The sequence below is a fragment of the Saccopteryx bilineata genome, chromosome 6 (assembly GCF_036850765.1).
Source record: "Saccopteryx bilineata isolate mSacBil1 chromosome 6, mSacBil1_pri_phased_curated, whole genome shotgun sequence".
NCBI classification, from domain to species: Eukaryota; Metazoa; Chordata; class Mammalia; order Chiroptera; family Emballonuridae; genus Saccopteryx; species Saccopteryx bilineata.
The window spans coordinates 109,439,624-109,456,651 of NC_089495.1; the positions used below are offsets into that span (position 1 = coordinate 109,439,624).

General features: G+C 48.6%; 1 protein-coding gene across 10 annotated transcripts in view; it reads right to left on the bottom strand.

The window, feature by feature from the left end:
• Nucleotides 1-17,028, bottom strand: part of ATP7B (ATPase copper transporting beta) — an 87,057-nt gene that overhangs the window by 22,880 nt on the left and 47,149 nt on the right. For all 10 annotated transcript variants that reach the window (XM_066234584.1, XM_066234583.1, XM_066234585.1 and 7 more), the window contains 7 exons: nt 11,411-11,668; nt 9,699-9,862; nt 6,439-6,600; nt 4,772-4,848; nt 3,169-3,343; nt 1,313-1,546; nt 586-677 (listed from right to left, as the gene is read on the bottom strand). In XM_066234584.1, the coding sequence (XP_066090681.1) occupies nt 586-677; nt 1,313-1,546; nt 3,169-3,343; nt 4,772-4,848; nt 6,439-6,600; nt 9,699-9,862; nt 11,411-11,668 (1,162 nt within the window). The remainder of the gene's footprint in view (nt 1-585; nt 678-1,312; nt 1,547-3,168; nt 3,344-4,771; nt 4,849-6,438; nt 6,601-9,698; nt 9,863-11,410; nt 11,669-17,028) is intronic.

The window sequence follows — 17,028 nt, forward strand, 5'->3', positions numbered from 1 at the left end:
ACTTCCTTAGACTGAACTTCAGTTTCCTCATCTTTAAAATAGGGGTATTAACAGTTCCTTCCTTAATGCTTTTTGTTGTTGTTGTTAGATTAAATACAAAGAGTTTAGAACAGTGTCTGGCAAACAGTAAATGCTATATAACCTCCAAAAATGATGAAAACAATCATTATTTTTAATATCTGTCAACCTTGTGAAGAAGAAAAATACTACTTTCTTTTTTATTCTTTGGCAAGTTGGAAGCCCCTGTCTCAGCCTGCCTGAGTCCTCCAGGTCTCACAAGGCAGGCCCAGCTCACACTCCATGTTCCCTGGGAAGCTTTTCTTGACTGCAAGCCCTCCTCCTCTAAATCCAGGGCTGTAAACCATCTGTACCTCTCATATCATTCAGCAGTCACATGCCACTGTGAGCCCATGCTTATCTTCTGGTATTTAAATGCCAAAACTGGACTGAAGGAGGGATCTGACTGTACACGTCTTTGCCCACCTTCACGTGGTCAAGTGTGATGTCACATGCGTGAGAGGAGTTTGATATTTATTTCCCAGAAGGCCATGCATTGATCAAGGACTCTGGATGAAGATAACCCACCTGATGATTAAGTTGTCCTCACCAAGGGTCACAACGGTGGCTTCTGTGGCTTGGAGAGATAAGAGTTTGGCAAGGGCTTCTGAGGTTTTGCTCTAAAAAATAACCAGAATGTAAGACAAGAACTGTCATAAATGGACACTGGCAGGAAAAGACTGTTCTCTTCACACAGCACGCCAAAGGGTTCTCAAGAAATGGTGTGACACACACCCATCGACACGCAGCCATGACATCACCACACTGAATGCTCAAATGCCACTTAGTTCAAAGAATTATATTTCAGACCTAAGAAGAACACCAATCTACCCACTGATAGTTCCCTTTCAGGTTCAATCCATTTCTCGCAGGGCCAGTGGCCCATCTGTCTATAAAATAAGCTAAAACGCTGAATACAAGGCAGACTATTGAATGCGGATGTCTAGACTAGTAAGTCATAGTTCAGTCAGGTACAAATAGACGGTGTGACCTCTGACCTGAAATTCAGGGCTCTTTCCATGACATGACTCACCTGGACAAAAGGTTCTAATAATTAACCAGATTAGCTGGGACTGCAGAAGTAGCAGCCAATCTAGAGATTAGTGATAAAAGCACCTAATTATATGTAGGTTTCACGTTTCTTTTAAGTCTTTCTCTGCATTGTGTATAATTAGTAATCCTAAACATGGTGCTCAGATGAGTTAAGGTTTGTATTACTAAAGGAACAAATCTTTTAATCTGAGGCTGCAGTCACCTTTGCCACGTGTTCCAGCCACCGCCCCAGGGCAATGAACACGAAGAGCATGGGAGGCGTGTCGAAGAATGTCACAGGGCTCCTCTCGGCCTTCTCGGCAATGGCCACCACCAGGATGACCAGAGAGTAGGCATAGGCGATGCTGGTGGCCAGCACAATGAGCACGTCCATGTTGGCAGCCCTGTGTCTCAGAGATTTGTAGGCCTGAACGTAGAAGTACCATCCCCCGAGAAACTGGAAGACAGACAAAGCACAGTGGTAGCTGGGATGAGCAGGACGTAGTGTTCAAGGAGCAAACAAAGGCCCGGAGGCCCGCTGGGCTGCCAAGTACTCTAGGCTCATCCACAATTTTGACATTTTTCCCTCTGTAATTAATGTTTCTGAAAAATACTTCCCAACTCGGAGGGCTAATGGCCACAGAAACAGATAACCAAGGGCATTGAAGCCTTTAAAACTCAGAGCACACAACCTAAATGTCCATAGATAGGAAAACAGTGACAATGATGAAATAAATCACACTCTGTTCACACTGTGGCCAACGCTATGTATGCGGTCTCTGAGGAGAATGCCAGATGTACAAACCAGTGGAGTGAAAGATGTCCATCCATATTTATGATTAAGTGGAGAAGACAGCTATAAACGAGTATGTCTGATGTGTTGCCTGCCTCATGTGATCATGTACATACACATATACAGACACATAAATATTGTCTATGTACATAGAAGATACATACCCAACCAGCAATAAAAGTCAGGTGACCCTGGGGAAGGCACTGGGTATGAGCAATGAAAGATTATCTTCCTCTTTTCTTTTTATATTTCAGGATGGCTTGAATTGCTTACAATAAATGTATATTACAGTTGGAATGAAAAAGAAAATACAGAAAAAAATGATTCAGCCAGCAAAGACTTACTTGTCCCTGGAAAGTTCTAAACATTTTAGTATTAAGTCAGGAGTTTTATTTTATATTCTACAATGTATGGAGGCCACACTTCCCAATAGAAACACAGCTAGTTCCTTCATACTGGCCCAGACTACAAGTTCTGTGAGGCCTGTCTCTCTCTCTCTCTCTCTCTCTCTTTTTTTTTTTTTAGTGAGAGGAGAGAAGGCAGGAGCAGATTCCCACATGCACCGCAACCAGGGTCCACCAAGCAAGCCTACTAGGGGGCGATGCTCTGCCCATCCTGGGCTCTTGCTCCGTTGCAACAGGAGCCATTTTTTAGCATCTAAGGTGGAGGCCATTGAGCTATCCTCAGCGCCCAAGGCCAACTTGCTCTAATTGAGCCATGGCTGCAGGAGGAGAGGAAAGAGAGAGAGAGAGGGAAAAAGAGAGAGAAGCGAGGGGGCTAGGGGTGGAGACACAGATGGGCACTTCTTCTGTGTGCCTTGACCGGGTATCAAACCCAGGACATCCACATGCCCAGGTGACACTCTACCACTGAGCCAATCGGCCAGGGCAGCCTGTCTCTTTTAAATTATTATTTCTTCAGGACCACATTTTGGCCACTCAGGATAAAACATTAAAGAGAAGCATGAGCTCCCTGGTGATCCGACCACTGCTCTCTCACAACGAAGATCAATGAAGCCACACAGGAAGCAAACAGAAGCCAACTGGCTCACTGATTCTTATAGCAAGGTGGCTGCTATGCCAAGGAGATGTCAGTCACCTGCAATCAACAGTGAAACTGACAGTGAAACCAGGTCCTCGGAAGTCCTCTGTGTTAGAGGACACCCCACTGCTGGTCACAACACGAAAAACGCAGCAACTGGCTGGGTGGGTCAGGAAAGCTGCAACAAAGCGCTGGTCACTCACAGGCATGAAGGACAGAGGCTGGACCCTCCTTCTCATACGCACCTGGACAAAGGTACACAGGATAAGGAAGATGAGATTTAGAACAGACAACCCTGGAATGATGTTGTGGTCCAGGACCATAGACTCGTGGGGTTCACTGCTGGGTATCAACATGTAGATCATTAAGCCCATAGCAGGGATGCCGAACACCAGGCTGCACAGGAAGGACTTCTTCCACCTGGGAAGCAACAAGCAACACCAACAGCTTAGGTACCGCCTGCCACTTGGATTATGGCTGAGCACCCCCCTGAGGTTTCAGCTTAAGACTTGCCTTTGTCACATGTGTGGGACAGACCGCCAAGGGCTAAAATGAAGAGAAAGGCTCTCTCCCTGACATAGGTCATCTGATGGAGCAGCTGAGAGTCTAAACTGTGCTGCGAGGACATTCTGAAGATGTTCTGAACCAGCTCACGCCTGCCCATGGCTGACCTGTTACCTCCAGCCTACAGCTGAGGCAACCGAGGCCAGGAAACTTCCACTTATCCTTGGAGGCCAGAGCTACTCACCTGAACCACCCACCCTTCCCCAGCCAGAGCACGGGCCCCGCAAAGGTAGGGCCGTCCTATCTGTCCCCTACACCTGGCACAGCACCACACACAGCAGTGGTCTTATGCTCACTGAACAAACGTGAACATCTGAAACAATAAATGCACTCAGGCCTCCGGCTTCCCAGGCCATTCTTTCCATGATTCTTGTCCTTGGATCCTAGTTCTAAAACCCATTCAAGTAAAGTCTTAAAATATTGTAAAAGAAAAAAGAATCACCCTGGCCGGTTGGCTCAGCGGTAGAGCGTCAGCCTGGCGTGTGGGGGACCCGGGTTCGATTCCCAGCCAGGGCACATAGGAGAAGCGCCCATTTGCTTCTCCACCACCCCCCCCCCTTCCTCTCTGTCTCTCTCTTCCCCTCCTGCAGCCAGGGCTCCATTGGAGCAAAGATGGCCCGGGCGCTGGGGATGGCTCCTTGGCCTCTGCCCCAGGCGCTAGAGTGGCTCTGGTCGTGGCAGAGCGACGCCCCCTGGTGGGCAGAGTGTTGCCCCCTGGTGGGCGTGCCGGGTGGATCCCGGTCGGGCGCATGTGGGAGTCTGTCTGACTGTCTCTCCCTGTTTCCAGCTTCAGAAAAAGAAAAAAAAAAAAGAAAAGAAAAAAGAATCCACGCTTCCTTTCTTCCAACTCAAGTGCTGTTGTTCCATCTGTTAGCCAGCCACGGGTGAATATTTAAATTAAAATTAGTTAAAATGAAAGGAAATTAAAAATTTGGTTCCTCAGTCACATTAGCTGCACTTCAAGTCCTCAGTAGCTAGTGGCTACCGTCCTGGGCAGTGCAGACACAGAACACTCCTGCCACAGGGCAAAGCTCCAGTAGACAACACTGGGGGGCTGACATCACAAGGGTACCATCCTGGGCAGTGCAGACACAGAACACTCCTGCCACAGTCAAAGCTCCAGTGGACAGCACTGGGGGTTGACATTACAAGGGTGAAGACACCAATCCGAGCAGACGGCCCCGGGGAAGCCAGGGCAGCAGGGACTGGAGAAGCACAGAACAAGGCAGGGTAGGGCCTGGGGAGATGGAGCCAGAGCCTGTTTCTCTTTTCTGTTTTACTTACTGCTTTATTTCCACCCTGTGGTCCAAGTGGTGAGCGCTGGGACTCCTCTGGGCCAGGGACACGTGAAAGCCGACTTCCTTGTTATTAAACAGAGAGGGTAGGAGGCAAGGAGGGAGGCCCTCGGTTAAAACCCGCAGTGGTAGACAGCATTTTACATCTTTTGAAATCTGAAAGCTAAGCTAAGACTGCGTCAGAGGAAGGTACCAGTTTTTCCTCCCACAACTTCTTCATTCAAATCGCTCCACCAATCCTGTCAGAGGATCAGCAGCGTCTGTGCTTAAGGCTGAGTCATCCCCAAGGAGGTGCCTCCATCGCAATTCCTGTCCCCCCTGTTGGCAGGCAGCAGGTTCTGGGAGACAACATCAGGGTGCCCCAAAGCTGACTAGTGTTGAGATATAAACTCAGGGTGTTTGAGTTAAGGAATCCCAAATCCAGAGTGGTCGGCAGCTGCCATGCTCTGCAGGAGGGGCGGCAGGCACAGCATTATCAGAGGACCTAGGTACATCAGGTACATAAGAGCCCTGGCCGGGCTCCCAGCCTGCCCCTCACACCAGGCGGACCACAGCAACTCCCGTACCTGCAGGCTGCAGCTCCCACTGAGAGCAGACGGCGACCGCGCCTCAGGCTCGTCTTGTTTTCAGGGGTTAACTCAAGCATTTCCTTCACTGCCTCTCCTTCGTTCTCTCTGACTTATTTGACCTGATCATAAAGTCTCTGATATCCTTTATGAATATACACAGAAAAGGCTGTGAGACAGCACAATATAAAGAGGGGACCCAGAACTCTGGTGTTGGGGTTTTATGCAAAAGTTAGTTATGGTGGGAGAAAGAGCACCCAAGACTGACTAAAGAAAAATTCTGTGGCAACTAACACTGGCCTAATCACACTAGGAAAAGATGGTCCAGGATAACAAGAATGGAGGACAAATGCTGGCAGAATTCTTCAAGGGAAGACAGAGAAGGGGCCATGCCACGCTCAGCGAGCCGGGTGGAGGCCAGCAGGAACATTGTACACGAGAAGGGCCTGAGCCATGTGCAGAGTGCCACGTTGACTCTCCTACTACTCAGCATCAGCCTGACTTCTTAGCCTCGTTGAGGCCATGTTACAGACTGTTAGTGCGGTAGAAACCTTTAGCTGGGTATTAGTGAGCAAAGTACTTAACCTACCCTCTCTTGGATCCCGGTTGGGCGCATGAGGGAGTCTGTCTGACTGCCTCCCAGTTTCCAACTTCAGAAAAATACAAAAAAAAAAAATAATAATAATAATGTCTTTTTCCCCCAACATTTTCTTACCAATTCATGGATTTTTCCCCTTATAGCTGATATTCACTTAACTTCACTTTATTTCCATTGAAAAAGTTGAAGGATTTTAAGTGACTTTCTTTTTTTTTACTTAGCTGTATTTCTCTTTTTTTTTTTTACAATGATTATTAGTTTTTTAAAAGGTGGTTATAGCCTGACCTGTGGTGGCACCGTGGATAAAGCCTTGACCTGGAATGCTGAGGTTGCCGGTTCAAAACCCTGGGCTTGCCTGGTCAAGGCACATATATATGGGAGTTGAAGCTTCCTGTTCCCCCCCCCTTCTCTCTCTCTCTCCTCTAAAATGAATAAATAAATAAAAATAACTAAAAAAAAGGTGGTTATAATTCTTTTAAATGACTGACTTACCTCAATAATTTTGACAATATCCCGTGGACCAATAATTTCAGGATCAAACTTCACATGGGCTTTGCTTGTTGCAAGGGCCACGGAGGCGTGGATGATGCCATTTGTCCTCATGAGCTTGGACTCTATGTTGTTAACACAGGAAGCACAGGTCATCCCAGTGATCTGCAGCACAGATGACAGAAGTCCTGCTGACCCAGGGTCCGGAGGCACGTGGGCAGCCCAGCCTGCAGCCGCTCCTCCCACAGCACCCTCCCTAAGACTCTGCACACCGCCCTTCCAAGCCCCGTGGGCAGCCCAGCCTGCAGCCGCTCCTCCCACAGCACCCTCCCTAAGACTCTGCACACCGCCCTTCCAAGCCCCGTGGGCGGCATCTTCGCCCTGGCTTCAAGGGTATAAACAGTGGCTCTTCCCCAACTCTAGTACAGGAGATGCAACCAATCTGCTAAGCAGATGGCAAACGACGGAGGCCTTATTTCCAGCTCTGCTAATGATGGGCTTTTGTAAGCCACCTACACTGTCTCAGTGATCTCACCAGCAACACCAGAATAATAACACAGGCACCTGCTCTGCCTGAAAAGGGTACAGAGGTGCAGCCCCACAAACCCTCTGCGCTCCTGAAATTCTCCATGATCCTGAGTGTTGCTGGCATCTGGTCTGTAGCTGCAGGTAAGAATGCCAATCGCTCATTACTGACGGGAAAAAGGGATTTTCTAAAGTGAGTGATCAAGGCTATGGGATGTGAGGCGGCCCCATGGCCGGGCACAGGACGAGCAAGGGAGGAAGAGCAGGAAGCCGGCCATGCTGGTCCACAGAAAGACCCCTGAGCACCCAACTAGAAACAGCCTCTAAGCCAGCACTTGATGGCAAGTCACGGAGGGGTAATGAGCACCAGAATGGACTAGAGCCGCACTTTGCAATCTGTGTCAGTAATCCCAGAATCAAGTATTAGAAGAGATGGGAGAGAGCCACATGGAATGAGGGGGAAAAGGCAAACTCATCTGTAATCAGAACACAGTGACATTGGCATGGGACCCAAGGGAAAGATGGGAAGGAGAGGCCCGTCACAAAGACAAGGAGCTTCTGGCTCATGGGCAGCTGTGCAAATAGAATTTTATCGAGTCTACAAATATTTCATTGGTGCTTCTAAGCTCCCGTTTTACTTTCGAGTAGTAATTAATAATAGGTAACACTTATTACTTGCAACTTCCCAGGCACTGCCCTAGACACTATCCTGCTCACGCCAGTCCTGCAAGGCAGGTCTCAGTCCCCCAGCAGCGAGAGGGTAGAAACGTGTCCAGAGTCCACAGCAGTGAGTGGTGGCACCGGAGCCTGGCCGAGTCTGTGCACAGCATGAGGCGATCGTCACAGACCAGGCTGACACAGCCCTGCAGCGCAGAGCTTGAATTCAAACCCAGGGAAAGCGTGCCCTCGACCACACCATGCCCTGTGCCTTGACTTGAGAAACAGGAATGGGGCATTCCATCCCTGTCATACGGAGTAGGCAAACTGGACAATTCACTCTTCTAAGTACCAGTGGTCAGCACTTCTCATAATCCCGTTACATCCAGACATGCAATGTCTAAACATGTGATGATAGAACTAATGATACGGCTTAGTTAAAAACAAACAAACAAAAAATACTATAATAGAACGCATGGCTCAAAAAGAAGATTCACCTTTCCCAACAGTATCTTTGACTCAACTTCTCCCACAGCGGTGGTTTGAGTGGGCAGCAGGGGCCCTGCCCTGAGCATGGGGGCCGACGTGGGCTGTACCCCAGTGAGCACCACCTGTGGCCCAGCCACAGCAAACACTTCGCTCCACAAAGAACTCCACTGACCAGCAGCCCAGTGCCGTTCATGTCCTTAGTATTCTCTCTTCAAACATTTACTTACTTGGCCCTGGCCGGTTGGCTCAGTGGTAGAGCGTTGGCCTGGTGTGCAGGAGTCCCGGGTTCGATTCCCGGCCAGGGCACACAGGAGAAGCGCCCATCTGCTTCTCCACCCCTGCCCCTCTCCTTCCTCTCTGTCTCTCTCTTCCCCTCCCGCAGCCAAGGCTCCATTGGAGCAGGGTTGGCCTGGGCGCTGAGGATGGCTCTGTGGCCTCTGCCTCAGGCGCTAGAGTGGCTCTGGTTGCGACAGAGCAACGCCCCAGATGGGCAGAGCATCACCCCCTGGTGGGCGTGCCGAGTGGATCCTGGTCGGGCGCATGCGGGAGTTTGTCCGACTGCCTCCCTGTTTCCAACTTCAGAAAAACAAACAAACAAACAAACAAAAAACAAAAAAACCCACATTTACTTACCATCAATGGCAGGTACTAAGCACCATAAGGAAGAAAAGACCCTTTCACCTAAGACAGCCTTAGTCATTCCTCATGTGTTTCTTTTACATCTGCTTTCTTACGCAAAACAAGCTTTGTACATAAGTGCTTGTAAAAACAGCATATTCAAAATGTTGTTGTTGTTTTCAATGACTGGTTGACACATGCAGCTGATAAAATGGACTGAGAGGAAGCACCACCATCCCACCCTGTCCCAACCACCCTGTGAACAGCAACTACCTTCAGTGTTCACCTCAGACAGCAGTTCAGAACAGTCTTGTCAATCTGCAGCTACCTTGCAGATGCCCCTGTGCCTTCGTGCGCCCTCCCCACCTGCGATGGCGTGGCAGCACGCTGACTTGCCCCTGCGCCTTCGTGCGCCCTCCCCATCTGCGATGGCGTGGCAGCACGCTGACTTGCCCCTGCGCCTTCGTGCGCCCTCCCCATCTGCGATGGCGTGGCAGCACGCTGACTTGCCCCTGCGCCTTCGTGCGCCCTCCCCACCTGCGATGGCGTGGCAGCACGCTGACTTGCCTCCTCTGGCCGCAGACACCGCTGACTACTAGCTCCCCTCTGGGCAGGCTTTTATGGAGTATGTTCATATTCCGCTCCCTCACACCACCCACTCAGGACCGTCGCCATTTTAATTAAATTCACCTTCCTCCAGTTCTCTCTCCACCTCCTCCTCCTAGCACCCTGAATGTGCCCAGTGAGAGTCACTCCTGTTGACTTTCTGACACAATGGGACATTCCTTCACAAACTGAACACCCCTGTTTGGCTTCAATGCAAAACAACAACAAAACAGCCAGCAACAGAAACAGGATAGATGCAAATGGGAAAGCCGGGTGGCCACAGCCGTGGCTCCTGTCAGAACACATCTGCAGGTGGTCAGAGGCCTGCAGCCCTCTAGCCCCAGCTCTAGCCCAGTCACTGTACTTACGACCAGCTCAATGTCACCATCTGAGCCCGCGCAGTCTTCCATTACCGTTGCTTCAAAGCCCAAGTCCTGGATGAGCTGAGCTATCTCGAGTGGCTGGATGACTGCCGGACTGTACCTAACCTCTGCCTTCCCGGCCATCAGGGCCACCAGCACGGAGAGCACACCTGAAACATCAAGCTACAGCTGTAACATTCTAGGCAGGGTCTCTGGGAGCTCAACAGAATCGGCAAAAACAAACAAACACACACACAAAACAAACAAAAAAACCTGTCTGCGTCCGGAGTATCTATAGCAGTGGTTCTCACACTTGGCTGCACATTAGGACCTCGTGGGGAGCTTTCAGTCCCCACCGTGCCTGGTCCTTAACCCAGGCCAGCTAAGTCGGAGTCTTCAGGTAAGTGCCAGGCATTTATTTTAAGCTCCTCAGGTAAATTCTAGTGCACAGCCCAGTGTGAGAAGTGCTGTTCTAGGACACTGTTTCTCATACGCTAGTGGGCACAGGTGTGTTTAATGAGGCCCTTACTAAACAACAGATTCCGGTCAGTCTGTCAAGGGTGGCGTCCGAGGTTCTGCCTGTGTTGCCAGCCTGGGGGGGGGGGGCATTCAGAGTCAGGCTCTGTAAAGACACTGGTGGGTGCATGCACCTCAAAACAAGGGCTCTCGTCTGCAGCTAGCAACTACTGTTCCTTACAAGATGTACTTTCTTCTTCCGTCACTTTCACAGAAAGAAAAATAATATTCAAAAGTGGTTTTCCATCCTCTTTTTCAGTTTCTGATCACTTTCAGAGGTGAAAAAGCAATCCCACAGACTATCTTGCTAACATGATTGTGTTAGTTTAAGGGTGAAAAAAGTTCATTCAAACAGATGAAAGCAATGATGTGCTTTATAAAAAAATGCCATCAGGGATAAAAACAAGAGACTGCAGTCAGGAGCAGGAACACAGGTGCTGTGAGACACAGTTAACTGTATGGGCAGCCAGTCCACGGGTGACAAAGGAAGTTCTGCAACACCTCAATTTAAGGATGGCCATTCTAAGCTCCCAGAAGCTAAAAAGAGGTTAGGAAAAGTATCACCCTAATTTAGGGTTGATTCTACGGGCCAGGGAGACAGATTAGAAAGACGTATGAAGCCACTGGAGAACAGAGAAAAGGTTTCTAACTCTCATGCCAAGGGAAGGTCATGGTTAAACCATTTTCCCAACAAAAAATCAGGACAGGATTTCTGTTGCACTTTCCGATTTAAAAGAATACTGAAAATGTAGTTTAGAGGACAAGATTTTGGCACTCTACAAGGATAACAGGACGAAATATTGAAATTGGAACTTCACAAGATGCAGGCTATTTGTTCACTTGATAGTGAGAGGTTGATGGAATCTGGGAAAGATAAAGGTCCGACTGGGACAAGTTGACTGAGAGGCTGGCTGCCTATGGAATGTGCCATGACTTGTAAACTGGCTTTCCCATGGCTACCTTACTCAGAGACACATTTTATCTCACACTAAATCCTTCTTGAAAAAGAGACGCTAGCTGCCCACAAGCAGCAGGCAGACACCTGTACTATCATACAGTGGCTTGCGACCAGACAACGGGGCTCCTGATAAACGCAGTGCGTGGGGCTGTGAGGGGAGAGCACGGTGCCCCCGTCGGCTGACTGCCATGCTGGACAGTCCGGAAGCGGCCCTCCCAGTGTGACACAGGGGCAGGTCTCTTACCAGCTTCTTTCTGCAGAGTTCTCTCTATGTTAGACACGCAGGATGCACAGGTCATGCCTGCGATCTGTACGAAGCACTTCTGTGGTGCTGCAGTTGTGGAAGCTTGTGGGGACTTCGCTGAGCAGCCAGGGCTGTGGATTTCAGGGGGACCCTCGGTGTGGAGAGCCACTTCCTCTGCAGACACAGGCGGGCCAGCTGTGGTTTGCGTTGTGAAATTCGCCGCACTGTGCTCTCCAACGTGGTTGCCAGAACAGTTTGCTGGAATAAAATGTCAGAAACCTTTCAAATTACAAGAAATTGCTGAGGTTCTCTTCCCAGCAGGGGGTGTGTAAGCCTGACAACATTCAGAGGAAAGTCTGGAAAGGCCACAAGGGTTGGTGTTTCCATCACTGCCTGTCTCTCCCCACAATCAGCGAACGAGTCACACAGTTGCGGACACATGAAAATATGCCAATACTTCGAAAATGGAACGTCTGGCTAGATGAATGCTCTAATTAGATGAGGATAACAACAAATAAGAATTCTTCAGGCACTCTGCTGAGCACATGCGTGACCTCCTCTAACCTTAAAATAGCTATGTGGTAAATGCCACCAAGATTCCTTTGAGTACAGTTGATCTACATGGTCGGCCCCTCCGTTCCCTCCCACACCGGCCTTCTGGGATCCCCACTGTGCTAACACACAGACTATCACTTTACCCAACAGCACTGGTTTACATCCCGGACTTCATTACTGTGCAGAATGACTCCATCTCTGGAATCTCAAGCTCACAAAGTCTATTCTACGGCCACCTCTTAACACTTTGCCTTATGTACTCATCAACCCTCCCCATCTCCCACTCCATCACCTGTTTCCTAGATTCACCTGCCTTTCTATCCGAACATTGTGGTCAATGATTTCAATAATATTTGTGCTATTACAGAGAATTTCATACCCTGAGCAACCTGCAATTTACACATTGCTATTCTTTAACACTGAGGTGTGATTCAACTAAATTCTGGATTTCTGGAGATTGCTAAAGAAAGTTAAAATAAATTTACAAAAACTCAAACAAGCTAATGCTACTGGGACTTTTATTCATCTATGCTAATACTACAAGTGTACATATAAATTAATAAGGCTTTCTGGAAGTCTACTTGGCGATATGCATTATTAAAAACAGTACCTCTAGCCTGACCAGGCAGTGGCACAGTGGATAGAGCGTCTGCCTGGGAGGCAGAGGACCCAGGTTTGAAACTCCGGGGCTGTCAGCTTAAGCGCGGGCTCACTGGCTTGAGCATGGGATCATAGACATGCTATGGTCGCTGACTTGAGCCCAAAAGTCACTGGCTTGAGCCCAAGGTCACTGGCTTGAGCAAGGGGTCACTCACTCTGCTGTAGCCCCCAGGTCAAGGCACATAGGAGAAAGCAATCAATGAACAACTAAGGTTCCACAAGGAAGAATTGATACTTCTTATCTATCTCCCTTCCAGTCTGTCTATCCCTATCTCTGTCTCTCTATCCATCTCTATCTCTCTCACTAAAAAAAGAAAAAAACAGTACCTCTAACTGCTTTGTACTTACTAGAGGCAAAATAAATATTTGTGATGAAATTAAATAATGTTTATATTCTGTGACCCAGCATTTACACTTTCAGATATTTAAAACTAAGTATGTGTACAAAGATTTAGCCTCAAAGATGTCCATCAGAATTATTTGTAATCACCTACAAAGACAATAGATCAGAACAGTCTAGGAGAAAACTGATTGACTAAGTTACAGTGTATCCATATGAGGGAAAGCTATGCAACCAATGAACGTGTGGTGTTGCAGACATGTGCTAGAACTTGTAAGAATGACTACGATAAACTGCAGGGACGGAAATGATTACAAAACTATGTATAATACAAACCTACATATTTTGAGTATAAATTATACGTGCTTTGGGAAAAGTCTACAAGACCATAGACTGTGGACTGTGAGGGAAGGGAATTCCAGACAAAGAGGACAAGCAAGCACAAGACACTGACTGAAGTGAGAACGAGCCTGATATGAGGAATACAAGGGGTGAGAAAGGCAGTGATAAAGGAGGGGGCTGTCAGGCCACCATAAGGATCCTTCCTCTAACATGAGACAGGAGGGTTTTGGAGCACTGGCAAAATAACAGGCTCTCTGTGATGCCGGGCAGGGAACACACTGCAAGGTTGAGAGCCAGGAAGCAGAGGCACCAGTTCTGAGCCTCTTCCAGGGTCCAGGAGACAGATGACCAGTGTGCTGACCTGTCCAACCTTATCTCTCATCACCTATACCCATGCCCCATCAAGCCAGACTGCTCTCAAGATATAACTGGAGGCCTCCTGCCTGCAAGCCTGTGCTCGTGTCTCCTCCGCCCACAGTGCTTGATGAAATCCTATCCAAGCCCTGTTCCAACACTACCTCTTCCATCAAGACTTTGGGAGCCCCACAACCAAATGCTGGCATTTCTCCTTATATTTTAAACCCAAGAGACTTCACCTATACCTTACTTGTTGCAATTATTCTCACGTGGCCTCAGATGATGGGTGTCTGTGATCTGTGACCCTGTATGAACCATGCACAGGCAGGTAGGTGCTAGACTGCCTCTGAGCACTTCAGGGCAGCCAGCACAGTGCCTGGACCCAGAAGAGCCTCAACACATGTGGTATGAGACAGCTGTGCCCTTAAAGTGGCATTACCCATTTACAGCAGTGAGAGGAACACATTATACATAACAGATGACTCTTCATCCACCTGTCCACCCATTAATTAATTCATTAAAAAACAGTCACCATGCAAATCAGTGAACAGATGCTGGGCTGCCTTCTAGATAAAAACCAGGACAGGTACTTTGAGCTGTCAAATTGTAATTGCATAGAGACCATATTTTCTTTTGTCTGGACATTTATTTTTACTTCTTTTTCCTTTGACCCAAACTGGCCTCACCCAGTGCCCTGACTCACTAGCTTTTCTCTTCCTCACTTATTCATTAAGCCCTCAGGCCAAAGTGGTCTGGTCAGCAACCAGTAGTCTTAGGAACAAGGTCCTGGGTCTACTGACTATAGCGACAGTTTTCAGTCCAACTACAGATAGCTTGGCCTCAGTTGTGTGTTAGCTCTTGACGTAAGAAGGTGGAACAATCCCACAGAACCAATCCTTGCAAAATTGGATGGAGCAACTCCAGGGCTGACATCATAATCAGATGGGATGACCAATCATCCCTACCCTAGCACCAACCAGAGACCATGACCCCGACTCCCTCAGTCACTATGATTACTGATTTCCCTACATACTCCATCCCCTGGCAGCCATGAGCATGTGCTATCTGTGACTCCGGGCATGGTACCACATCCTTAACCCTCTGAGTAGTGAGTTTTTTGTTAACCCTTTGAGTGAGGATGTACACGAACGTTCGTACTACCCAACGAGTTAATAAATCCTTAATAAATCCTTACTTCTGGGCTGAAAACTCCTGGGCACGTCTTTCTGGCCTTTGATGTGTGCAAGCATCAGTCCAGTAGCAAAATAAGAGTGAAATTCAAAGCCTGTCACCTCCTGTGTGCTCCCAGAAGCTTCCCTTTCCTTCCTCTGCTTCATTATCAAGGGGTCTGACTCCTGCAAAACCACTTTTCTCAGGCTCCCTTGTCAACCGGTTTCTGATTAAACGTGGCACACAGGAGATAAAAGGTGGGAGACGATAGTACACAAAGGGGAAGAATGAAAGTGTCTCCCATCTGCCTCCTGTGACCCCCGCTCACGGCCAACGCCTCTCCTGTCCTAGTCCCAGAGGCACAAGTTGCCACCAGGTGACTTTGGCTCCGGCTTTTGTAACACCCTCTTCCCTCAGACCCACCTGCCTGAGGGTGCTTGGGTTTCCTCCTATTCAGCTCCCTAAAACCCCCATAAATAGTTCCTGGATTAAAGCCCTCCACTGAGCTACCTTGTGACCCTACTGCGCGTGGCCCATTCTTTCCTCGCTTTGATTTTCTTCACAAATACCTACTGTGCTGGGTGCTACTGAGTCAAAGAAACAAATCACATGAGTGAAGATGGTCCTCAAGGAGTTCCTATTCAACCCAGAACGAATAATCAAATACAAATGATGCCCTTTTAGCATAAGTGGCTACGTTGTCACCAGCACACTTAGAGATTAACCTAAACTAAGATTGACAGATAAAATACAGAATGCCCAGCTAAATTTGAATTTCAGATAAACAATGAATAATGTTCTAGTATAAGTATGTCCCACACAGTATTTGGGATATACTTATACTAAAAAATTATTGTTATTTATCCAAAATTCAAATTTAACTAGGTATCCTATATTTTTACTTGGTAAATCCAATACCTTAAACACCTCTTGGTATAAAAATAACTCTCACAAACTCTGGCCAAGACAAATCGCTGTTCTTTTTTTTTCTTTTAGGTTTAATCAAATCCAATTATTCTGGATTATGTAGTTCAATGCAAATTTCCTCTGACTGCCAGCAACCTGATTCCACTGCTGAACGACTTTAATGAGGACTCCACACTACATTTCTCAATTTCTGAGTACAGGATTTACTGTTCTATTGGTTTTCCTTATTGATTTTTATTTTAAAACACACACACAAATAAAATAAGCCCTACTTACTTCCTGAAACTTGGTACAAAGACGAAGTACAGATGGGGCCAAGTCACTCTGCCTGACTTAGCCTCTCCCTTTAAGGGTGTGTGTGAGCAGTCAAGGATCACAACAGAGAAAGCTTCCCAAGGAGAAACACTTTACATCATGGCAGCTGGAAAACGGAAGCGGAAGACTCAGGTCCCATGGCCCTGAGTGCGGCCAATGCGCTTTGCCCATAAGCTCTTTCTGGTGACGAGCCAGCCTCTCCTGTCCCTGATGAAGCCCCAGCCAGAGACCGAAGAAACTGCCTACGTCCTAGTCCATCCTTTATTTGCAATGACACCCAGGGCCTTTATCTTGGGATCTAAACAGTAACAGCATTACCGCCCACACAGCTGTCCCTCACTAAATGTCCCACACTTCTTCCTTCCCTCAGCCTCTCCCTCAACCCCCGTCCCTATCTTCTACCCACCTCCGTCCCTGCCGGGTCTGAGCCACCGAGGTCTGCCCCTCCTCACCAGTGTGCAGGCAGTGAGCGACTCCTGCCAATGGCCTCCTCCAAGTTAAGCCTTAGCCTCTCTGGACCCTCCTTTTTTATTTCCAGGGCCCCACCTGAGGTGCCCAACCACAGTCTACCTCCCGGTGCTCACACGCAGGGCACCGTCCTCGGCTCTGGAGCTTCCCTAGCACACTGCGCTGCAGCTCAGGCCTCCAGGTCACTGCCCAGGCTGCTCTGTTCCCATCACCAGCATAGCCGGCCGCACCCGGCCCCCAGCCCCTCACTGGCTCATGCCCGCTCACCCTCAGAGGAGCCTGGCTCAGGTGCCCTCGCCCAGGATGCGCAGGACGGGTCCTGCTACCCTCAGCGGTCTCCACCTCTCAGAGCCCCTCACGACACGGAAGTTGCCAGGGGGAACAGGGCGGCAATCACTCAGGAGCCCATGGCTCACAGAGGTCTGCCGTGTGGCAGAAAGGAGGCTGTGTTTACTGGGCTCCCGTGCACAGAAAGTGAGGAAAT